General features: G+C 64.8%; 6 protein-coding genes across 6 annotated transcripts; 4 read left to right on the top strand and 2 right to left on the bottom strand.

The window, feature by feature from the left end:
* Positions 1-3,814: 3,814 nt before the first annotated feature.
* Positions 3,815-7,332, bottom strand: Q8F55_004818 (uncharacterized protein; the record flags this gene model as incomplete). Its single annotated transcript, XM_069353323.1, has 9 exons — positions 3,815-4,689; positions 4,742-5,120; positions 5,181-5,223; positions 5,368-5,523; positions 5,599-5,692; positions 5,766-5,879; positions 5,934-6,629; positions 6,721-7,018; positions 7,255-7,332. 9 exons carry the CDS (start codon positions 7,330-7,332, stop codon positions 3,815-3,817), a joined length of 2,733 nt encoding a protein of 910 aa, XP_069207965.1.
* Positions 7,333-11,194: 3,862 nt separating this feature from the next.
* Positions 11,195-12,443, top strand: Q8F55_004819 (uncharacterized protein; the record flags this gene model as incomplete). The annotated part of the gene is made up of 3 exons (XM_069353324.1): positions 11,195-11,406; positions 11,610-11,689; positions 11,728-12,443. The coding sequence occupies 3 exons, from the start codon at positions 11,195-11,197 to the stop codon at positions 12,441-12,443; spliced, it is 1,008 nt and encodes a 335-aa protein (XP_069207966.1).
* Positions 12,444-13,042: 599 nt separating this feature from the next.
* Positions 13,043-14,032, top strand: Q8F55_004820 (uncharacterized protein; the record flags this gene model as incomplete). Its single annotated transcript, XM_069353325.1, has 3 exons — positions 13,043-13,627; positions 13,661-13,774; positions 13,808-14,032. The coding sequence occupies 3 exons, from the start codon at positions 13,043-13,045 to the stop codon at positions 14,030-14,032; spliced, it is 924 nt and encodes a 307-aa protein (XP_069207967.1).
* Positions 14,033-16,190: 2,158 nt separating this feature from the next.
* Q8F55_004821 (uncharacterized protein) lies at positions 16,191-17,358 on the top strand (the record flags this gene model as incomplete). Its single annotated transcript, XM_069353326.1, has 3 exons — positions 16,191-16,388; positions 16,453-16,578; positions 16,633-17,358. 3 exons carry the CDS (start codon positions 16,191-16,193, stop codon positions 17,356-17,358), a joined length of 1,050 nt encoding a protein of 349 aa, XP_069207968.1.
* Positions 17,359-17,522: 164 nt separating this feature from the next.
* Positions 17,523-19,147, bottom strand: SSU1 (Plasma membrane sulfite pump involved in sulfite metabolism; the record flags this gene model as incomplete). Its single annotated transcript, XM_069353327.1, has 3 exons — positions 17,523-18,378; positions 18,509-18,630; positions 18,704-19,147. 3 exons carry the CDS (start codon positions 19,145-19,147, stop codon positions 17,523-17,525), a joined length of 1,422 nt encoding a protein of 473 aa, XP_069207969.1.
* A 1,759-nt stretch (positions 19,148-20,906) lies between these two features.
* On the top strand, positions 20,907-23,423 carry Q8F55_004823 (uncharacterized protein; the record flags this gene model as incomplete). Its single annotated transcript, XM_069353328.1, has 1 exon — positions 20,907-23,423. One exon carries the CDS (start codon positions 20,907-20,909, stop codon positions 23,421-23,423), a length of 2,517 nt encoding a protein of 838 aa, XP_069207970.1.
* Between the last annotated feature and the right edge of the window lie 15 nt (positions 23,424-23,438).

The raw sequence follows: 23,438 nt of genomic DNA on the forward strand, positions 1-23,438 counted from the left end.
GCTGAGATACTGACGGCGGTTCTGACGCCGGCGCGTAGAGGTCGAGACACGCGCAGAGCGCCTCCTCGCCGCCATGGGCGAGCACGGGCCGACATGGGTGCGCGGCTGGTCGTGCAAGTGAGTGAGGATGTGCCACCCATACGGCGTCCTGCCTTGATTTCCAGGCGGCCCCAGCGTGCCGATGTGTCGCCGACGCCGACATCCACACCTCGGGCAGCTGGCGTGCAGCGCCGAGGAGATGTTGCTCGCGCAGCGAGGTAGTCACCCACACGTCAGCCTCAGTGAAACATCCGTAAGAGGGCGCCTATCGAGCGGTGTTCGGGTCAGTGTACTCTCGTTAGACACGGTACAGTGAAGGGCGGAGGCGCGGGGGCGGTCGCGACTGCTACCTTTGCCACTGCGATCTGGTGTCAGCAGGTCGAGCCCGAGCTCTCCTCCACAAGGCGACCATCGCCGCCACGCGCTCAACCGCAGAGCAAACACGTCACGATGATACACGACCGCGGCTTGGCAACTCACGCTGCCCCAAGAAAGTGGGAGTTGTTGCCGAGGCTGTTGGTACCACCTGCGGATAGGTACCGTCGGAAGGAGGCTGAGAGCGCGTTCTCTTGCACACTCGACTTGGAACCTCTCCCGCCAAGTCCGGGATGCATCTTGCCATCAACGCAGCCACTCGGCGGCCTCGGCGGCCGGAGGCAGCGCCGCGGTGCCACTCCGAGCCGCGGCTCTGCGCACCAGAACAAGTCGCCGCGGCCGCAGACTCGCGTCAACTGACCTCGCTATCAGAATGTTTCAGCTCGTTTGGCGGCGTCCACCGTCGCCGGAGTGTTTCATCCGCCGCAGTCGACACCGGAGAGTTGCTGTTGTTGATGCTGCTGCTGCTGTTGTTGTTGTTGGATGTGCCGCCGGCTCCCCCGCACCCCACAGCCAGCCATCAGATGTCTCAGTCGTACTCCTCCAGCCACATTCCAGCACTCCAACCGCTCTGCTGGAAGCGAGCAAACCGGTCCCGGCCTGCGGGACCATCCGCACCCGCCTGCCGTACGGAACGGGCTGTACCTGCGAGCCTAATACGACCCCATCTACCGCCACTCTCGGCGCAGGCTACATGCTACGTGCTGCAGCAACGCGACGGACCTGGCGTGATCCGAAACGCGACGCCCCTCGGCGGTTATTTACTCGGGGGCCTGCCCGATTCAAGCTGACGCAGGTCACGAGTCGTGCTCCCTGCTCCACGTCTCGTATCGTCTGCATTTGCCCCCGAGCGGCGGATGACGACCAGATCTGGGGGCGGTGCCGACGAGTACGAGACGCGGTGACGCAAGACGGATAGATGTCGGGACTTCGTTGCTCGGGGATGGGTCGGCGGGGTCGGGGGGTGGGTCGGGGGTTTGTCGTCCAACTCACGGGCCCGTTGAGGCAGTTGCCAGTTCCTCGAATTTTGACGCGAGGGACCAGACGCCGGAGGGGGGAAATTGTGCCGAGCGAGCTGGTGAGGTGAGGCCTGTGGCAGACTGAGAAGACTCGGGACGAAGACGAGCGCACGAGCAAGGTTGGCGCCATCGACCCTGTGGCAGGGGAGCCTGCCGCCGGCGCAGCGTACCTAACACGCCGCATTGCCGCAGGGGTGGAGACTAGCTGGCGCGGGGCTCAGAGAGGACATTTGGAATAGCTAGGCCTGGAGCGTCGCGCAGAGGCGCGTGGACGCCCGTTGGGTTGTGGCAGGGGTGTGCAGGGGTGTGCAGCGTGGGGATGGGATTCGTGCTCGAGGAGGAGTGGCACTTTTGGCAGGCAGGCCCCCGTCTTCGTCGTCGAGTCAGGCCGGTGTGAGGCTGTGCCCAGGTCGACAGGCCACCCAGTGGAGGAATTGAGAGGGCCAGAGTGCACCAGAGTGCATGCGACAGCACCACAGGCGGGCGCGGGTGGACCGGGCGCACAGGCTGAATCGGCCGGCGAAGACGCTCCATGAAGTGAGGGAACAGTCGGACGGTGCGCGCGGTCTTGCCTCCAATCATCTGGCTTTGACATCTCTCGGCGAATGCTATTGCGGTGCTCGAGAGGCCCAAATTCATTCGGATGCTGCGTGTGGATCGCGGCACCTCGAGCTTGAGCAGGCTGCGACAGTCTCGGGAGAGGTTGCAGCGCCGTGTGGCGGCCGCCGTGACGGCTGAGACGCGGCGCGGCCAGTGAAGATCGGCTGCACCACTGCGAGCCGCAGCATATTGCAGTGAACATGAGCTGGGCGAGAGCGTGTAGAGGCGAATTATGCGGACACGAAGGGGCACTCGCTGAGAAGTGGTGGAACATCTCCGGCAGGTTGCAGTCGAGCGTTGTGGTGTAGAGAGCCGTCTTCATGCAACCCCCGGACACTGCCACCGGCAGACCGGCAGCAACCTAGAGCGGCGAGCGGCGTAGAGCGGCGTAGGGGCACGGGGTAGATGTATTTCGTATGCATTCGCAGGCCGGCCTCGTTGCTAGAGGATAGCAGCCCGGTGAGTGGCGACGCGGGACGCACCCACCGGCAGTGAACACCAGGCCACTCGCGACTGAAGAGCTCCGCCCGGTGCTCCAGCAACCACTTGGACAAATACAAACGCCTACAGATCAAACGCAACCCAAGTAGACCACACACGAGCGAGCACGTCGCCGTCGACGACGACGACGACGACACTCCACCTGTGGAGCACCGCTACTCGGACCCCGAGTAGAGTTTCCACCATCAACGCCTCGCTGAGACCCCCGCTGAGACGCGTTAGCCTGTAGCGATATCGGTCAGAATCCAACAGTTCGCGACCCCGACGGCTCGAGTGTACCGCGGGGTTGTGTACACCGCCCGGCCGCCGGTGGGAGAACGTGCGTGAGGTGAGGCGAGGTGAGGTGAGGTGAGGTGAGGTGAGTGAGGCGAGGTGAGTATCCACCGAGGCGCCAGCGCTGATCCACCACTGCAGCTCTCGTTCGCCTTGCCATCGGAGTGACAGCAGCCCGAGACATGCGCGATGAAGGCCGGGCCAGCGCGCCGAGGAACAAGCCTCTGCCGCGACCACCTTGCCGGCGCCCGGCCCCCCCCCCCCCCGCCCACCTCTCGACCTCTCGATCCCAGCAAGTACCGCCGGCAGCGCTCGGTCGACACAGTGAATGAGTGCTAGGCCTCGGTCGGCTCGGTAGCCTGGTATTTAATCGTCTTCGAGAGTGGTGAGTCTGTCGTTGCGGCTAGTCACTCGCGTCCGGCTAGCGACTGTCAGTTATCGCGCTACGTTATCTCTCGCTCGGGCGCTGGCTCGACGCGCACGCTTGTAGCGCTTTTATCTGGGATTTTAGATAGGAGAATAGGTTGGTAGTTAGAGGTGTGAGGAAGAAATGCAACTTGTTGGAGCGAGAGAGCTTGCGACAACCCCCCTGGACAAGTGTTTACTCCATCACGACGCCTCTTCGACGCCCTCTTCACGCCGTCGTCACCCTTATCGCAGCATCACCAACGCCTGCTGCATCGCATGCACACGACAACCCAGCACTCGCCCACCCAGCACCCGAAAACCCAGCACTCATTGTCCTAATGTACTGCATAGACTTCTTGTTCCTTCTTACTTCAAAATATAACACCCCCTCCTCCTCCTCCGCAACTACCGATACAACCCAAAATATATCCTCTCCTGCTACAGGTAGAGGCCAGTAAAAATACACAACGCTGCGGCGGGGGAGGGCGCAGGTTGCTGCCGTGTCGAGGTCTCGTCAAGCAGGTCGTTGATACATTGCGTCCGTTACGTCCAAGTGTTTGTTTGTTGAGGGTTTTTGCTTTTTCGCTTCGTTGCCTTGACTACGCTGTCGGGAAGACAAAGTCGGCCCCGTTGAACGTGGCGTTGGGGTCCGTGAGAGAGACATAGTTTGCCATCGCCTCGACGTCAAAGGCGTACGAGTGGATGTCAAAGGCGTCAAAGCCCTTCATCCACGAGGGCATCTGCACGTTGACGTCGCTTACGGCAGCCACACCGAAGTGTGCCATAGAGTTCAGGGCCGTCTGGTTGATTTGCTGCGCAGTGGGGATAACGGGCGGCGCAGGAGCGGACGGCGGCATGGCTGCGGCGGTGGGTCCCGTTCTCGTCGTGTTCATGGCCTGCGGAGCCATGGTGCTGGTTGGCGAGAGGCCGCCCATTCCGGAGAGGCCGAGTTGTCCGGGCACGGGTCCTCCAGGGCCAGGCCCGCCGACGGTTGGAAGAGCAGGCACGGCCGAGTTGTTGACCGGGGAAGAGAACGTTCCTGGAACCGTCGTATTGGACGGCATCAGGGGAGTCGCCAAGCCCGTGTTGGTCGTCGCCGTCGTCGCAGTAGGCGTCAAGCCAGACGTGTATGAAGATGGCGAGGCGTACGAGCTGGCCGTGGCGGTCTTGCGAGGCTTCTCGTTGGAGAACTCCTTGTCAAACACCTGGTCCTTGGTGCACGAGAGGCTCGCGACCAGGCCAGTCATCTGCTGCATGGCCGTCTCCTTGATGATGTCAAGGAGCTTGAGGTGGCGGAGACCAACGGGGTGGCGCTCGCCGAACGTCTTGAGCGCAAAGACGAACACCTGCACCTCGGCCTCAAAGACCTGCGCCGAGACGGGGTCGTTGGAGAGACGGGCAGCGGCGATAAAGCGCAACAGGCAGCGGGCCGCGAGGCACCAGTGGTACGAGTTGCTTGCCGGCAACAGGGTCACTGCGCGTGTCAGTGGCAAACTCAATCCTCCGAGCTCCCGTTCCATACTCACAGTCGTACGTCGTGGCGTTGACGTCGTAGATGAGCGACAGCATGGCGCGCACCGCCGACAGGGTCATCTTGGCAGCATCATCTGACCAGGTCTGGTACGTGATGAGAGGCTCGCCAAGGTTGATGACCGCGGAATGAGTCAATGTCAACGAGGTGAAGAGCTCGCCGTCAATGACCTCGCCACCATCCGGGAGTTGCCGGATAGGGCGGCGCATCGACTCGGGGTAGCTCAGCCTGAACGTGTTGATGTCGGAGAGGCACTTGCGCAAGCCCGGGTCCGCGAGGTACCTCGCGTAGGTGTGCTCGCCACGCGAATAGCGACGGATGAAGGTGTTTGTCTCCGTGAATAGCTTGATGGCCTTGATCAGGAAGGAGAAGCTCTGCGCATAACGTTAGCGGGCTATTCAGCCAAGACGCATCCCAGCTCAGCTGATGCTTACCTCCATGTGCTGCGGCAGGTGATTTGAATAGAGGTCAGGGGCGCTGAGGATTGACGTCAGTATGGGACGAGGGGGGTAAGGGAGAGGAGGCGGCCGAAGGAGCCAAGGACGGCGGCCGGAGGTGAGGCACCATTCCCGAATTGCTCCCCGTTGTTTGTCGGAACCAGGTTTTGGGGGTTTCACTCACTGGAGGTTTTGGACGCCCGTCAAGCTGCCCATACCATCACCGCCAGAGTCGAAGATGTGCTGCATGATGGGCAGCTCGACCGTGATCTCGCCGTCGTCGATGGCTGAAGGCCAGGCAGTGCCGCTGATGGACACACGCTCAGTCATGTAAATCATCCTGGGGTAGAGGGTCAGTTGGATGTGCCTCTGCCGGTGTGCCTCCCAGGAACAAGTCCCCGTCACTTGGACTTACCACCAGGTGCGGTCCCGCTCCGCCTGCTCGATCGCGCTCTGCGCTGGCCCCGCGAGGTCCATGGGATTACGTAGCAACGAGTTGCAGTGGACGTCTGGGGTGGCAAGCATGTTAGCGCACGCATTCCTACACACCGTCCCAACCCCCCGTTTCACCCTCAGACTTACTGGAGGACACATTCAGGTTCATAGGAACCGCGATGCGTACAGCCTGGCCAGACTCCATCCAAAGGTCTGTCCACCATGCATTCATGACATCCACCCAGAGGACGAGGGTGAAGGCTGGGAACGGAGTCAGTTTGTTCCATACTTCGGGGTTGTGCATGGTTTGCTCACCTTGGATACCCTGGAGCACCTTCTGGCCGGTCTTGACGTGCTGGCACATAGCCTCAAACGACTTGCGACGGTGCCACATCTGGAAGCGGTTGAGCGGCGACTCGTCCGAAGCGTTCGTGTTGGAGCTAAACGAAAAGGCGGGGTGCAGGCCAGACGTGCCCTGGGTGAAGTCAAAGTTGGGGTGGTGGATGTCGGTTGAGCTGGCTCCGACGGGGAAGTAGGCACGCGAGGCGATGGCATCGGGCGAGAGGTACGAGGCCGTGACGGCGAGGATGGCGTGGAGAAGTGATGTCGCCGGGAACTTCGGGTGGCTGGGCGGCAGCTGCAGGTTGCTGAAGAGGGTCGCGCGGTGGAACATCTTGGGCAGAGTGGGCACACGGTCCCAGAAGACGTGCATGACATGCTCAACGACGTCCTGCGAGGGGAGGTCGACGGGCCAGTCGGGCCACACGAGCTCGAGGCCGGTGACGCTCGTGACGCTGTTGCGGTGCTGGTGGCCGTGGGCGCCAGTCGTCTCGGGGGCGGGCGCGTCCCGGGGAGGCTGGGCGAGGAGAGTGGGAACGCTCGACACCCACTTGTTGACGAGGTTGGGGGCCGTCGAGAACCACGCCTCGGGAAGCGCCGCGTCGCCGGTCTGCTGGACGTCGTTGTTGGTGGATCCGCTGTGCATGCTAAGCTGCTCAGGGTTGATGTGGACTGTGTGGGCAAGAGGTATCAGTTTGAGGCCCATTGATGTTTTACCCAGCGGGTTCGGCCAAGCCGGTTGCCCCAACAGGACTGTACTCACAAGGCAAGTCTCCGCCGTCGTTGTCGACGCGAGCTCGCTTGATGGCCACGCCGTTCTCCATCAAGGTGGGCGACGTGAGGGGTGGGCCCGCCGACAGGCCCGAGGTCACGATACCAGAGCCGCCAGCCTCCTGCTGTCTGCGCTGCATGGCAGCCTTGTTCTCACGTTTCCGGAGAGTGCGGGCGCTGGGGTCGCGGACCTCGTCCCAGGTGCAGGGCTCGGGGGGCTCATACTTGATGGGGCCGCGCTGGCGGGGCTTCTGGCAGTTGCCGCACGTCGGACGGAGCGCGTCACATTTCTGTGGAGCCACGGGTGGCAAGTGGTCAGCAATGGCGTTCTCGGTATTGGACTGGCGCATGCATGCGTTGGGGAGGGGTAGCCATCACCACTAGGCGTTTGATGGTGGTGGGCATAGGGGAGTATGGGGTGGTGTTGGACGGAAACGGTGGTGTGCGGGTACCCGGCTGATGCAGCTAGCTAGTAGCTTGGGCGGGACGGGGGCGCGATGGGGGTGGAAAAGTCGCCCGTACTCACCAGCTTCCTCTTCCTGCACTGGTGACAGGCAGCGTTGCGTGCGAGGACGCGGTGCGGGTCTGTAGATTCCTCACCCATGATAGGTGGTGAAGTCGAGTGGATACGGGGGGGTGAAGAAAGCAGCTTGGCGATGTGGTGGGTGGGTAAAAGGGAGCGGGATGAAGCGGGAGGTGAGTTGAGGGGAGTTGGGTGGGTCGGGGGCAGTGGTGGTGACTGCGGGGCGTGGCGGAGGCAGATCCTTGGCGGGGATCAAGGATGGGCGACGGGCGGTAGGCACGATTTACCCGTTGGTTGTTTGGTTCAACAACGACTAGACGTTGTCAAGATGTTGACAGTACAGACGTGCACTCTGGTAACGAGCAACTACAACTCGAGGGAGCTGGTAGGGAGTGGTGGTGAAGATGAGATACGAGGGGCGCGGGAAATGTCTGTCGACCAATGGAGGCCGCTAGATAATATAACAAGAGATCAGGGGAGGCGGTCGCGGCGGCGTCGGCGACAGGGTCTCTAGGACACAAGGCGGCCGAGGGATGCGGGGGACAGGCAACTGGTCAACAATCTGGGAATGTAGGGCGTCACAAGGCGGGGCAGCGGGGGTCCTTGCACGAGAGGTGCGGGGGGAGCGAGGCAGCGGACAGCTGAGACAAGAGCGACAGGAGAGGCAATCGCACGAGAGCCAAGCTCGGCCAAGTCGTCGTCGCCGACGGCGGCTCAAGGGTGTCATGCACACAAACCCTTAGAGCCCGATGTGCTGCGTGCGTTAAACGACTGGCTCCGGACAGGATCACGGATGAGTGGTTTTTTTTTTTTTACTTCACCTCGATGGTAGATTGCCTCTTGCTTGGTGCCTGTATCGGCCCAGTGGGGTCGCGGGGTCGCGCTTGCACGCGCGGCATACCCACGGCTGCGGCAATCCTCCATAGTGCATCTTGGAAGAGGTCGCTCGGCTGTCTCGTTCCTTGGGATTTTTGCCCAGACTAGTACCACTTTGGTAAAAAATCGCCGCAGAACGCGCGGAGAACACGAGACACACGGCAGGTCTGGAAGGGAAAAAAGGGCAAAGGACGCTAACGGCAGCCGCGCGAAGCACGACGTGTTTGGTCCCCCTCCGTCACTGTCGGCTGATTCAACATGGACCCATGACATATGCGGCGGCGCCGCCGCTCTCCAGCCTCTGGGCTCGTCCGCGAGACAGCCGCCGCTCGCCCGCATCCCGAAGGAGAGATGGGACATTGCCAGAGCTAGTCGAGGCGAGGCATGGACATGGGACAGATGAGACACTACTGGGCCCACATATGCATACGCATGCGAGCACATTGAAGGGGGCCCAAGTGGAATGCAAGGCGCTCCTTGTCGACGGTGTCTCAATGGGGCCGATGAGAGCGACGGCGTTGATGAGGCTTACGGCTACTTGAGTTGATGAACACAAATACATTCCATGTGAGTTGAGTGGGATTACTTTGTCACCTCTGTGCACTGCACGGGTTGATTTGATTGAACTGATCACTGTCCAAACATGGTTGTGCAGTGACGACACCGTCACAGATTGTGGGGTCGGTGGGCATCAGACCCGCGTGGGGCCCTGCCGTGCCCTGCTCTGGCAGACCCTGGTTGGCTGCCCCCCGCCTTCTTGTTCAGGCCCCCCGCGCGTCGTGTGCTGCATCTGCGCATCAGCTCGGTTGCTAAATTGAATTGCCAGGCCAAGTGTGGTGCAGCGTGCGTGCCCCGCTTGTGCCTGCTTTCGGCCTCGAGTGTGGATGTTGGCGCAGCCGTCGTACACCTCCCCTGTGTGCTCGGCAGGTCCGATACGTGGCGTCGGGCGTCCTGGGCGGGCAAGAACCAGCCCACCTTTGTGCAAGACTGATGACGGCAGGCGCAGAGTGACGAGCACAGCAGCATGGGTCGACGTTGCGGCCCGGAAAAAAGGAAAAGGGTTTGGCAAGCAGGGCGAGCAGGGACCTGAGCGCCGTGCTGGCATCGGTCCTGAGCAGGATGTAAAAGAACCCATCTCGAAACAACTGCCATTGATACGGGACGACTCAGAGCTAGCAGCGCACTGGCGCTGGGTCGCGTGCGTGCCTGCCGCCGTTGCGGCACGAACATCCATGCCGCACCGCGCCGCCGAAACTAGCGCTGGCCCCGCGCTCGCTAGCCCGCCTGCCCCGCACCAGACACTATTCGGCGACTGGATTTGTGGGGATGCTGATGGCGAGGATGGACCAGTAGTCTATTGGGATCAACGGCTTCACCGGAATGTCGACAAACCCAGGCAGAGTCGTTTGACAGCTTGGATCTGGAAATTGAGGGGCCCTCACAGAGATCAGAAAGAAGCATAGCAGGCTGCCCAAAACGCGCAACTGGTCCTACTCGGCGTTCGGCCACCACCTCTGACAGGTACTGGTCCGCCTCGTCGCTTACTTTCTCGGGATAGTGTCACGAGTCATATCTTGCGGATTGACGACGTAGCTTGCGGCTTGGGCGGCTGCGGCGGCTTGGGCTAGGCGGCTTGGGCGGCACATTGCGGCAAAGCCCCACGGTACCCCACATACCTCGAGGTAATCTGCTCTTGGGCCCCCGTCCATGCTGCCTCCATGATGAGCACTTTGCGACACAGGTCCCTCGGAAGCTGTAACAGAGATGCTTGTTTTTGCATGCGACACGAGAACAGACACCCGAACGCGGTCCGCGAGGTCCTCACGTCCCGCTGGGAGTGCCTCGTGCCCTTCTATGTGTCAGACTCTTAACTCCACCTCACCTGGCAAACGAAGCGGGAAAGCTTAACACATGGAGCAGACCATAATACGGCTGTTTCTACGATTCCTGCGGGGCCCATGCCATCGGCACTGGCTGGTGCGGCTCGCAATAATCTCTGTCCGCCGGCGGTCCATGCCGCCAGCGCCGGCAAGAGCCACTGCTAGTTTCATTGCCGCTGCCGCTCTTCCATCGGAGCGGTAGAGCCCAACTCGAGACCATGTTCGGGCATGGGGAATGGAATGATGGCAGGCCAATGCCCGTGTAGGCGGTTGGGAGCTCACGTGCTGTCAAACAGCCGCTGCGACGTTGGCAGCCTTCCTTTCCTGGACTATTGTCATTAGCATTACTCAAGTATCAGTCGCTACCATCGATTAGGGCTGCTAGGGTAGGGCTCCGGATGCAAACGCAAACCAGGAGCATGCGGGCGAGCGAGGCGGTGTTCATGACCATGGAATGGAGGCCGCGCCGACGACAACGACGACGGCGAGCACGAGGTCGTGCCCTTGCTCGTCGGTTGGGCCGCTTGGCTCTGGACCAGGCGCCACTGTCGTCGTTGGGGACGTGCGGGCCGACCTCGGAAACGAGGTCGCCGCCGGTCCCTTGTCTCGGCGTTTATACTACCCACTGGTGGTATTCAGTCGGTCGTAGAGATTGTCATCGAGGTGCGGCAAGTGCCACGACCCACTCACACTGACTGACCCACTCTGGGCGGGACGACCTCGCCCATGCCCGAACTCGGCCATGGGGAGTGAGGCCACCGTGGGAGACAAAGTCACGTGATGACAGGACCACGTGAGAGCCATGCGTACACCATGTTGTTGACCCTGACGCTCGTTCCCGCGCGATGACGCGCTCGTTGTTTCGGCCCGCCGCTGTCGTGTTCGTCGTCTGTCGGTTGACACCTCGACAACACACTCTACTCGCATCCTCTTGCTCTCTGCATTAGCATTTCTACACGACGATACCGATAGCGACCAAGCGCCAGACATCGACTTGCCCCAACCGCTCGCAGCACGCCGACCGGACCGACCTCTTGCGTGGTAACGACACTGCGCACACACCCCTTTCACGCAGACGCAAGCGCACCGCCCCCCACCCCACCTCCAACAGCGACGAGTAACCCTCTTGCTCTTGTTCTTGTCAACACCTACCCCACCACCACCCACATCACTCACCTCACCCGGGCATGCTGTTTGGACGCGCAGAGAAGGACCCCCTGGAGGATCTCGACAAGATGGGCTTCTTCTCAAAGTTCTTTGTGTCAATCCTGGCCGTCATCATCATGTCGATGAGTGCGGCCGTGTCGATCGCAGCGTTCATGCCGTTCATGGGCGCCCTCGTGCGCCTGCGGGCAAACTACAACCCCAAGGCCGTTGGCTTCGCCGGCACGGAGAATACGTGAGTGGCGGGCGTGGGTGGAGCGGGGGGATGCTGCGCTGCGCTGCGCAGCCGCAGCCAGCAATGATGTTTGCGCTTTAAGCATGTTTATCGACGTGCGTAAAGCGTGAACGTCGTGGGCAGATAGCACACTCGAGTGGCACATGACCAAGTGGACGCGTGGTGGAGGCTCGCTCCTGATAACAACATGCGCTAACCCTCAGCGTCGGACCGCGCCTTACCGGCCTCTGGGGCACACTGAAGCGCACAAAACGTCTCGAGGGCTGGTACGGCCTCTACAAGGGTGAGTGGCGGCCCTTGTGGCACCGCTGACATGCCCAGGTGCCATCGCCTCCTTCGCCCACGTCGTGCTCATCTCGACCTTCACCATCATCTTCATCGGCGCGGCGGGATACAAGAATGTTGCCGAGCGCAAGGCGTCGTTTGGCCTGTTCCTCCTGCCATTCGTCACGGCAGCTATCGCGCTGCCCATGGCCATCCTTGAGAACCGTGCCATCATCACGCCGTACCGCCTGCCCAACAACCTGCGCGGCTCGCTCGACATCCTGCTGTCCAACCACGAGCGAGCGCGCCCGCTCAGCCTGTACGCCACGCCTGGTCTCCTCCCCGCTGTGTTTATCCGCGGCCTGTTGCACCTGCTCGTCGTGAGGGGCATGCACGCTGCCATCATGGGCGGCGAGAAGATTGCCAAGGCGGCGGCGTGGCGCACGATCCTGTACCTCTTCTTCCTCGCCCTCTCGACGCTCTGGATCACGCCGCTCGACGTGATCATCACCAAGCTCTCGGTGCAGCCAAACCTTGGCGGCGAGGTGGCCGTGTCTTCGGCCGACGAGATCGACGAGGCCACACCCGAGGGTCTGAGGTTTGCCGGCACCGACGAGGATGTGATCGGCTTGCGGCCCACAACCGAGGCCTACACCTCGCTTGTGGATGCGGCACAGAAGATCAACGACGAGGAGGGCTGGCAGACGTTCTACCGCGGCTGGTGGTGGACGGCCCTTGCGGCGGTAGGCCCCTTCCTCGCCACTGGCCATTAGTGTAGGCGGCGGCTAGATCGATCTGGACAAGGGAGGACCTGGTGGGCCCGCTGTTTGCCGCAGCTAGGCCCGCGTTGTACCCGCCTGCCGCAGTAGATGCATCCGAACAAGTAACTTTGAGCGTGTCTAAGGCAGCGGCAAGCTGTCTCGGCGCGGTGGGCAGCGGCGTGGCGGTGGGCTGGGCTGGGCGTGGCGAGGCCGCAGCGGAAGATGGGGAATGTCAGACAGATTTCGGCGCCAGTCTCGGCACCAACTCGCCACAAACATGCGAGTTTTCTCTCTGCCCCAATTCTTACCTGTCTCACTCTAGCCTCGAGCCTCGAACAATGCCGCGGGGCGATGCCGCGGCCAGCAGCGCCGCAAGCGGCAGGCCGATCGGAGAGCGGAACATGGCGGCCGCGGCCGCGGCGAGCCGTCGCCGAGGCGAGGCGGCAGTGATCGTGACCGAGGCTGGCTGGCCGAGGGCGAGCACAATGGGCTCATGGGGGCGACGGAGGACGCCGTGCCTCCCTCCACCGACCGCCGGCCAACTCCACCCGACATGGGCGACACTTAACCTCACAACATCGGGTCACAACTGACAACCACTAACCCCCAGCATGGCGTCGCTCCCGTACCATCTCGTCAACGCGTTCACCGGTGCGTCCCCACACAGCGGGAACCAGGCGGCCGTCGTGCTCTTCCCCGACGAGGCCGACGCGCGCATCAACGCCACCTTCTTCTTAGCCACAGCGCGCGACTTTGGCTTCTCCGAAACCGCCTTCCTCGTCCCCCTAGGCGATGGGAGCGACGCCGAGCCGTCCTACCGCATCCGCTTCTGGACGCCGGCGGTCGAGGTCCCGCTGTGCGGGCACGCGACCCTCGCCTCGGCCTACACCGTCCTCTACGCCGTGCACCCCGCCGCTAGTGCCGTGCGCTTCGACACGCACGTCAGGCCGGTGCGCTGCGTGCGGGGCGAGGAGGGCACCGTGGTACTCGACATGCCGGGGCACGTTGCGGCCGAGCCTGAGCCAGAGGCCGCCGACAAGCTGAGGGCGCGCCTCTTCGCCGCTGCGCCGGCGCTTAGGCCCGCCGACGTGCTCCGCCTCGCGCGGGTCACGGGGTTCGGCGACGGCGACAGGGTGGTGTTTGAGCTCTCGGCCGACGTCGACCTCGAGAAGCTCGCGATCGACCCCGCGCACTTTGTACGTTGTTTCGCGGGTGCGCTGACTGGCCAGAACGCGCGCGACACGGCCCAGGTGGCGGTCACGCAGCTCGCTGGCGCCGGCGCCACGCTGCGTATCAACTCGCGCGTCTTCTGTCCGTTCTGGGGCATTCCAGAGGACCCGGTGGTACGTGCGGGCTACCAAACAGGCTGACGGAAGACGGGCGCAGCACACACCGTCCTCGGGCCGTACTACCTCACCGGGGTGGGCTCGGAGGGCGCGCGCGCCGTGTTCCAGGGCGACCTGGGCTCGGCGAGCATCGACGCGCGACAGGTCTCGCCCCGGGGCGGCGCGATGCGCGTCTCCCTCGCCGAGGGCGGCCGCGTCCTCCTCACCGGCACGGCGGCGCGCTGGGCCGACGGCGCGCTCCACGCCGTCGAGTAGCTCGCCGTAGCTCGCCGATAGGATAGATACCAGTGGCGCATTATCTAGCCGCTTCGCGATCAATGCTTCGGTCAGAACCTTGACCACTATCAGCTCGGTCGGTGATCACTAGCGTGGGGTGCGAGAAATCAATCGCGGTGAGCTCTGCCACATGGCATTGTTGGTGGGTTGATGGGCCTCCGAGAAGTGACGAGCCGAGATTTCTGTATGCATGTCGAGCTGGTCGATCCCCCTGTGTGTTCCTCTGCCCAGTACCTCGTGTTCCTCACCCAGTTTTCTCGTCCCACTCTCTCGTCAGCTCGCAAGGTGCCGCTGCTGCTCGTGTCCCGAGGTGACGGATGGTGCCCACCACCGCACGAAATTTCATCACCCAGAATTCTGGGTTCTATGTACTCTGAGCAGAGCTGATCCGATCGGATCAAGCATGGTCGACGTCGACGACAGTGCCTGCCAGCCACCGCAACGCATGATGCTCTCCGTGCTCACAGTGCGCAACATGAGCAAAGCATACGGCAAGGCGCGCACGCGCTGCCAACAAGCATCAAGTGTACCTTGTGGACCACAGCAGTGGCAGTGCCTGTCGGCGACCACATTATCAGTCGGCTATGTAGCCTGCGGGACGTGCCAGGCACATGACATGTCCGATTGCTTTCGGGTTCGGCGGAGGCCCTGTGATCACCATGTTGGTGACTCACTGTGGAGAGCGGAGCTGCGGGGCGCTGGGGAGTGCGGAGGGCGTGCGGAGGGGGTGTATCTCCCGCTGTAGAAGTGCGAATCGAGTACAGAAAGAACTGGGGACGAGGGGAAGAGGCAGCAGCAGCAACCACGAGCTCGACTCCCCCCCTTCGCCGAACCCAGCTTCCACCCCGCCCATCGCCGTGCAACCACCTCATCCCCGATCATCTTGATAGGCCATGGGCAGGTCCGCGGCAGCCCAAGCATGCCGTGAGTGCGGGCCCCAAACCTCGCCTGCATCGGCACAACCAACGCCACCGACGACGTCCAACGGCATCCCAAGCAAAACCTTAGGCCCTTGCCCATCTCGAACAAGCACAAGCCGCAACGCACGCACGCACCACGGCACCACGGCACGCGGTGTAACGCTGATCGGGCATGTACTCGGGCTCAGGCGAGCGAGTGACGCCCACAAGTCACCTGGAAAACTCATGACGTCCTGCCACATTCCGCGCTGCTCGCTAGCCTACCCCGCTGGGCCCCCGGACGATGCGGAGCGTGCGGGGCTGCGGACGGGTGGCACATGACCAAAGACATGTAACGCTCGCCTGGCTATGTCGCCGCATTCACCCCAGTTTTTTATCAAGCCCGCTCCGCTTGCTGCAATCCACGACGAGCCCATGATTGATCGGGCAGAGAGCAGTTGCGATCCCCGATCGCTGCCCCGGCGTGCCGGACGCTCATGGTCCGACGCTGCTGCTCCACAGCCTCGGCTGTTGGGATGCGGCTTTTTTGGGCAAGAGGGCAAGAGCGAGCGAGCCGAGTTTTATCACCTCCCCCCTGTTGTACAGTTCGCTGCGACACCTCACGACGGACGACAGACGGACGAGGACGAGGGGACGAGGACGACGTCGACGCCGGTCTCGTCGGGTCGCCAGGCAGCTGACCGTGCCATCTGACGAGCTGAGGAATGGCGCTCCTCGTCGTCGAGAGGAGGGGCTTGGCCGACCGGGCCGCCCGCCGCACGGCACTCGTCAGCCCAACGTGCTCGATGCTGGCGACCCCGAGGCAAGTCGACCTCACTGTACTGACGAGATCCGCTGGCCCGAGCCGGGTCGAGTCAGCTGGCTGCACCGGCCGGCGACCGCAGCTGTGGGTCGCTGCGGGTCGCTGATACCTTGCTCCGGCAGTCGTCGCCTGGCGCGCTGGGAGGCCGCTACTGACTCAGCATGACGGTGGTATGACGGTGGCCTGGTGGTGGTCCGGCAACTGACACCCGACTGATGCTGGTCGGCCGCAGCTCACCCCGACTGATGCGGTCGGCCGCAGCTCACCCCGACTCCTCCAGCTGAGCTCCGGCTGAGCGGCGCATGACGTCGGCCCGCACCGGCGAGTGGCGACCTCACCAGCGACAGCGTATAAACCGTGCGTTGAGCGGAAGGTGATCCGGCCACCAGCAGCACTCACCCCCCAAGCCGCCGCCATGCCCGCCACGCCACTCCTACCGCGCAACGATGCACTCGAGCTCAACCCCCCGACCGGGGCCGACATCCACCTCACGACCCCGGGCTCGTCCTTCCTCTGGGCCATGTTCGCGCTCGTCCTCTTCGTAGACTTGGCCGTGGCGGTGTGGACGACGCGCGTGGTGCGCGCCAGCCGCGTGTGGCACCACTTTGTCGTCGTGCGTGCCTCGCCTCCCCGCCCCCTTCCTTGTCGCTCGCTGTTGCATCGCTGACCCCCGCCAGATCAACCTCTCCATCATGGCCGTCGCCTACTTCTCCATGGCGTCAGACCTCGGCTGGACGCCCGTGCGCACCGAGTTCGGGCACTACCAGGGCGAGGGGCTGCCGCGCCAGATCTTCTGGGTGCGGGTGAGTCGCTGCCTCCTTTCTTTGGGCATACCTGCCGGCTCGCTGACCGCCCAGTACGTCGACTGGATCCTCTCGGTCATCTTCCTCGTCCTCCCCGCGACGCTCGCCTCACCCCTCAACCTGGGCGACACGCTCGCGGCCGTCTTCCTCGCCGTGCTCACGTACACCCTGCGCCTTGTCGGCGCCCTCACGCCCAGCACGTACAAGTGGGGCTTCTTCACCATGAGCCTCGCCTCGTCCTGGGCGCTGCTCGGATACCTCGTCCTCCCTGTGCGCCGCGGCGCGGCGACCCTGGGCGGCGACTACGGCCGCCTCTCGGCCCTCTTCGCCGGCTCGGCTGTGCTCTTCCTCGGCGTGCTCCACCCCATCTGCTGGGCGCTGGCAGAGGGCGGAAACGTCATCAGCGTCACGTCTGAGATGGTCTTCTACGCCGTGATCGACGTGCTCCTCCGCCCCGTGGGCCTCACATTCTTCCTCTACCGCCTCGGCGCGCTCGACACCCGCGTCCTCGGCCTCACGGCGGGCAAGTACACGCTCGACGGCGGGGTAGCTGGCACGCTCGAGCATAGCGAGAAGGCGTTCCGCATGCCGCATGTGCCGCACTTCCCCAAGGTGGTTCCTCGTCGCGGCAAGCACGACGAGGCGCCGGCCACCACCCCGGCGGCCACCACCCCGGCGGCCACCACCCCGGTCGCTGCCAACCCTGTCGCTGCCAACCCGGTCGCTGCCAACCCGCCGCGCTTGTCCGGGGCGACGGTGCACGAGCAGACGCCGGCTTGAAGCGATCTTCCCATCCCTCGCGCTCGGCCCCACTTCCAAACGACAACCGAATCTGCTCTCTGCCTTATAATCCGCTTCCTGCCTTATAATCCAATGAACTTGCGTCTAATTCTACAGTGATCTATGCTATGCTAGTGTACACGCCATGCTGCCTTGCTTTTCTCTCATGCCTTGCGTGCTGCTGCTGGCGCGGCCGCAGCCGCAGCCTCGGCCTCACACGCCGCCTCAAGGTCGTGGCTGACGCGCCGGCTCCAGTCGCTGCGCGTGTACACGTCCTTGCCGGCGATCTCGGGGGCGTTGTACAGCGCCCCGTTGATCCAGGCCCACAGGGTCATGCTGCCGACGTACAGGAAGTGGAGAATCACCTGTGCCGAGAGGAACGCAGCGATGACCTTGAGGGCGGGCGAGCGGAGCTCGGCAGCGAGCACGATGGTCGACGTCGCAAACACGCCGATCGGGAAGGTGAGGGCCCACAGGCCGACCGAGAACTTGCCCGGGCCGAGCAAGCGCCAGTCCTTGCGCCACTGGTCGACGAAGAGCGCCACGGCGATAGTGTACCACAGCAGCGCGAGGCCCCAGAGCACGAGCCCCGTGAGCATGCACCCGGCGTACATGGCGTCGGCGATGCGCTGCGCGCCCTCGGCCTCGGTGAGCCCGGGGATGACGGGCACGCCGTAGGTGTAGGCGAGGGTGCGGACGCCGACGCCCATGGACACGATGCCGAACGCGCCCTGGCCACAGGGGCCGAGCGGGAGGAAGACGGACGCGAGCGCTGCCGGCGCCGGCGGGCCCTGCAGCGCCGCGCGGTAGATCCACAGCGTGATGACCATGAGCGCGGGCGGGACGCCCGTGCCCCAGATGACGAAGGAGCAGAGGATGGTGGAGCGCGCGAGGCCGGCGTTGAAGGGCGCGAGGTGCTGTGCCACGACGGCGCCCGACGCCGCCACGACCACGGTGCCGACGATGGGGAGGAGCCAGGTGGGCGCGAGTGAGGCCGGAGTCTGGCACTGGCGCGTGAAGCTGTGAGGCGGGTGTTAGCCGATTGTGCCAATTGTTGCCGAAACAGCCGCGGGATGCTTGGAAATCCCAAGCATGCCGCAAAACACATTCGGAGTTGGCCGTGCGCAGCGAAAACATGCACTCCACTCACAGGACAAAGATCATGCCAAAGTTGACGAGCACGGCGAGGACGACGTTGACCCACCACAGGCCGAGCGCGGCGTATGCCCAGTTCTCGCCCCACGCCTCGACGCAGACAAAGCAGACCATGTTCTGTGGGTGGGGTTAGGATCTGGAGACACTCCGGGCCGGAGTGGCGCGTCCGAGCTGCGCTATGCGGACTCACGACAATCGTGCTGAGGCCCATGGGCATGCAGCCCCAGAACATGCTGGCGACGTTGTGCTTTGCGACGGTGCGGAACAGGCCGTGGTAGACGGTGTACCGGAGGACATTGGAGACGGTGAGGACGGCGAAGATGATGACGTTGAGGACGAAGACTGCAATGCCGAGGTACTGGAGCCAGTGGCCCTGGTAGGGATATCTGTGCAGCAGGATGGACGTGATGCCCGTGCCCATGTTGATGGCGTAGAAGGCAGGCGGGGTGTGGAGTGCGGCGTGGAGTACGGCGGCGACGGGCCCGCGGCGAGCAGCCTTGGGGTCGGGCGAGCGCGTGCTGGGCGCGATGGTCGAGTCGGACAAGGCCGCGGTCACGGGCCCGCTGAGGACCGGTGTCGGCGCGTTGGAGGGCAGGGCGATGGTCCGCGCGGACGCGGGGGAGGGGGAGGCCATGCTGGTGATGCTGGCGGAGTGGAGTCGTGGCCCGTTAAGAAGCCGAGCGGTGGGGAGTGTGTATGCGGCGTGTATCGATAAGAATAGTACTGGGCATCGCACCAGCCGCAATCTTATACAACAGTCGGCGCCGGGACGATGGAGAAATACTGCACGGTCGACTCATGCACCGACTCCTAATGATGCACAGCACTTCGTAGTGGTGGAGATGCCGAGATACGTCGGTGGCGAGGGGTTCGGAATAGTCAGAGGCGTCAGTGGAGTCAGTGGCAGATACCCTCCAGGGTGGGCAGTGGGCATTCGGAGTCGCTTTGCGGTGGTGGGCTCTCGGGCTCTCCGGGTGTGTCGGTTACTACGGCGACTGAGCCACATGACTATTCGGCACGGTGGGGAGCCGCCGCTCCGGTCAAAGTGCCTCACGGGGGTTGGAAATGCGCGCGCGGAGGTGGAGAGGAGGAGGGCGAATGCAATGCTTAAGTAGTGACTTGCGGGCTGTCATCGTCGTGTCGGCGCGTCCGAATGCCCCTCCCTCCGGAGCCCCCTCGGCCTCTTCGCCGCGCCGCGTCGAGCTAGTCGCCTATGGGAAATCAACTAGCGCGGCTCGTGTGGTCATTCGCTCGTGCGCGCGCCTGAGTGATGGCGACGGGTGTGGTGCGTGCGAAGGCTGCATGTTTGTTGGCGATGCATGCTGGCATGGCATGGCACTGGCACCTGGGTGGCCTGTGTGTTGCCTCCATGCCTCCGCGCCTCCAAGCCGCACCCCTGCCGGCGCGTGGCGCGCACGTGGCTCGGCCCGGTGCGGACCTTGTCGACGGCAGAGGCCGCCAGCCCACGGTAGCCGGTACGCCGGACGACCCTGCCCTCTACGCGCTGCGCTGCGCGCGCCGCCTCGGCGTGGATCGAGCCGCAACCGAGCGTAGTCCCTCTGCCAAGGCCGACGGTCGCGCAAGGGCAGCACAAAGTCCGCCTGGACGATGGCGTGCGCTGCGGCAGCTGCCCCGCGACTCGGATTCACGACGGAGTGCAGTGCGTTTTCGGCAACGGCGAGGTGGTGCTGGGTGGTGGTGTCGGCGCCGGCGCAGTGTCCCCCCAGCCCAGCTCCCACCCGTCGTCGCCTTTGCATCTTGCATGCATAAGCCGGTCGACGCCGTGAGGATGATTGCGGCTGCATGCCTCTTGCACTCGCGGCTATGAGTTGTGATGGCGAACGACGGAATCAAATTTTGGCTGTCCACACCATGACCCTCGGCAATGAGCAACAAGCTCGTCATCGCTTTTTCTTTCCATTTTTTGTCTTTTTTTGAAAGTGGCGAACGAGTGACGAGGCGGCAGCGCGCCTGGGGGGACACGGCTGACACGCAGCAGCGAGGCCACTGACACCCACCCACTGACGCCGCGTCGAGGCACATCGCGGCACGCCCGACCGAACCACCGATGCAGGCCTGCGACTGCGACTCCCCTCCCGCCTTGCCTCGACTAACCGGCGCGCCCGATGGCAGCAGCTCACGCCAAGTTCCTGACTGATCACGACGACCCGTTCCACACCCGATACCCACCCCTCCCTCCCACACCCACACAACGGCGGCGGCGACTCTCTTGACATGGTACTATCGACGTCTTTGTCAGCGCCATGAGCACAAGCACCAGCAGCAGCGAGACGACAGCAGCACGGGCCGCGCGCTCGCCCGCCTGGGCGACCGCGACCGCGACCGGCACCACGACCACCTCGACCACCTCTCCCCCAGCGGCGACTTCGGCTATGTGGCGTGCTGGCGCAGGCGGCCCAAGCACGAAAACCAACACGACAGATTCCACGCCATCACAGTCGGCGAGCACGTCGCCACTCCCTGCGCGCTCGCCGCCCGCGCCCTCGCCGCCCGCCGCACAGCCGCCGTACCCGACCCCGCCGCTGACGACCGGCGCCCAGAGCACGGGCGACGAGGCGGGCGTGTCGGCGCCAGCGAGCTCGCACAACGACGAGGAGCGCGACGAGGTCGACGACGGGCCGTCGGCGTCGGCCGGCTCCCCCTCGCGCCCCGGCACGACGGCGACGTCGCCCACGGCGTCCCCCGTCGCGCCCGGCACGGCGACCATCCCGCCCCTCCCAGCCGTCAAGCCAAAGCTGCGCGCCTCGCGCGCGTGCAGCAGCTGTAACCGCCAAAAGCTGAGGTGCGACGGGCAGAACCCGTGCGGGCGGTGCATCGGGCTCGGGCAGGCAAAGGTGTGCGAGTACCTCCCGAGCCTGCGGGGCAAGACGCGCAAAAAGAAGGGCGCGGCGGCAGCTCCGACGCTAGCCACTGGCGCCGCTGCGCCGGCCAACGGCAGCAGGGTGGCCTCGCCGACCGAGCCGCACGCCGGGGCCAAGCGGCGGCGCTCGCTCGAGGGCTTTGCCCGCGAGTACGAGTACGAGTATGCGCGGTGGCACGCGCTGGCGCGGAACGGCGTGGCGTGGGGCGAGCGCGGCAGCGGGGAGCGGAGCGACGCGCGTGACCCGCGCGACCCACGCAGCGACCCGCGTGCCGAGCGCGACCACCGCGAGCGCGAGCGCGCCTTCTACGAGCGGGACGCGCGCGAGCGCGAAGCACACGAGCACGAGCGGCGTTCGCGCGCCAACTCGGCCCACTCGGCGCACTCGGCCCCGCACTCGCCCCACGCGCGCCCACAGCCAACCCTCACGCCGGTGCAGCGCCTGACCCCGCTCCCCAACGCCACGCCGGACGCGCTCTCGCTCCTGGCCGAGGCGAGTGCGATCAGCCCGGTGGAGCGGCGCGCGCGCCGCGAGTGGACGCCGCCCCCCGCCCTCCCGCCCGTATCCGACACGTGCGAGGCGCGCCACCTGCTCGGGTTCGTCAACGCGCACGAGGCGGAAAACCTCTTCAACCTGTACGTGCGCTACCTGAACCCGCACCTGCCCGTGCTCGACGCCGGCGCCGTCGCGATCCACGTCGCGCGCCGCTCCATCGCGCTCTTCAACGCCGTGTGCTGCGTCGCCGCGCGCGCGTTCAACGTCGTCCTCTGGGACCGGCTGAAGGCCTTCGCTGCTGGCGAAACCTCCCGCCTCGCCCTCGACCGCAGCTTTGAGAGCGTGCAAGCCCAGCTCGTGTACGCGACGTGGAACCTGCCCACCGCGGAGGAAAGCGACTCGGCGTATGTGCGCCTCGGGCTCGCCAAGCGGCTCGCAGAGGAGATCGACCTGCCCTCCGCCGTGGCCGCGCCCCTGCCCTCCTGGGCGCGGCGCAGCATCGCGCGCACCGCGCTCCTCCTCTACGCCGCCGACGCGACCCTCGCCCTCGAGCTCGGCAAGCCCGTGCTGCCCCGCGACGTGGCCTCCTGGGCAGCGCAGCTCGGCGGCGGCATCGACGACCTCCTCGTCTCAATCTTCGCAGAGTGGGCGCACGGCCTCGCCGTGTCCGTCGACGCGCTGCGCGCCGCCGCCGCGGCGTGGGCGCGCCCCACGTCCCCCGCGGCCGGGGTATACGCCGCCGCGGCGCCCGACCTCGTCGGGCTCCACCGCGCCCGGCTAGCCAGCTGGCGCGAGCGCGCCGAGCGCGCCGTCGAGGCGCTGCACGAGGCGCTGTCCGACGCGACCGAACACGCCGGGCTGGTCATCGCCCTCGCGCGCTTGTACGAAGGCTACGCGGCGCTCGTGCTCGACGCGTACGTGCTCGAGCGGGCGCTCTACCTCGGCTCCGGGGCAGACGCCGCGCTGGCAGAGTACCAGGCCTCTGCTATCCGCCTGATCGAGCTGTTCGACATCGACCTGAGCAGCAGCCACCTCCGAGGGGCGCCGGACACCGTGTTCACCGTGCTCACGTATGCCGCGGTGGCGCTGGTGCACTCGGTCGCGCTGGGCGGCAAGAGCAGCAGCAACAACAAGGCGGCCGTGTTGGCCCTTGCACGCCGCGCGAGTGACGTGCTGGCCCGCGCAGCCATGACGCCCGACCACCTCCCGGCCGCGCAGAGCGTCTTCCTCAGCCGGCTGATCGCGCGCGTCGGCGCTGACGCTGGCGACGACGTGGCTGATATCGCGCTCCTCGCCGCGGCTGTCGGGCCGGGGGACGACGCGGCGGCGCACGCCCGCGCGCTGGCCGAGCCCACGACATCCATCTGGCCGCCGCGCGCGGCAGACGCGAAGCGCGCGCGTGCCGCCCTCGCTGGCGCAGAGTTCCCGCCCCCGCCGGCGCTGCCGCGCGCAGCGCTCGGCCTCGGCGTCGGCTCGTTCCGCCGCGCCGGGCTCGCGGCCCGCACAGGCCTCTCCGGCCTCGGCGGGTGGTAATAGACTAGACATGGA

This window comes from Vanrija albida (genome assembly GCF_041260175.1).
Source record: "Vanrija albida strain AlHP1 chromosome Unknown contig_4, whole genome shotgun sequence".
Lineage (NCBI taxonomy): Eukaryota > Fungi > Basidiomycota > Tremellomycetes > Trichosporonales > Trichosporonaceae > Vanrija > Vanrija albida.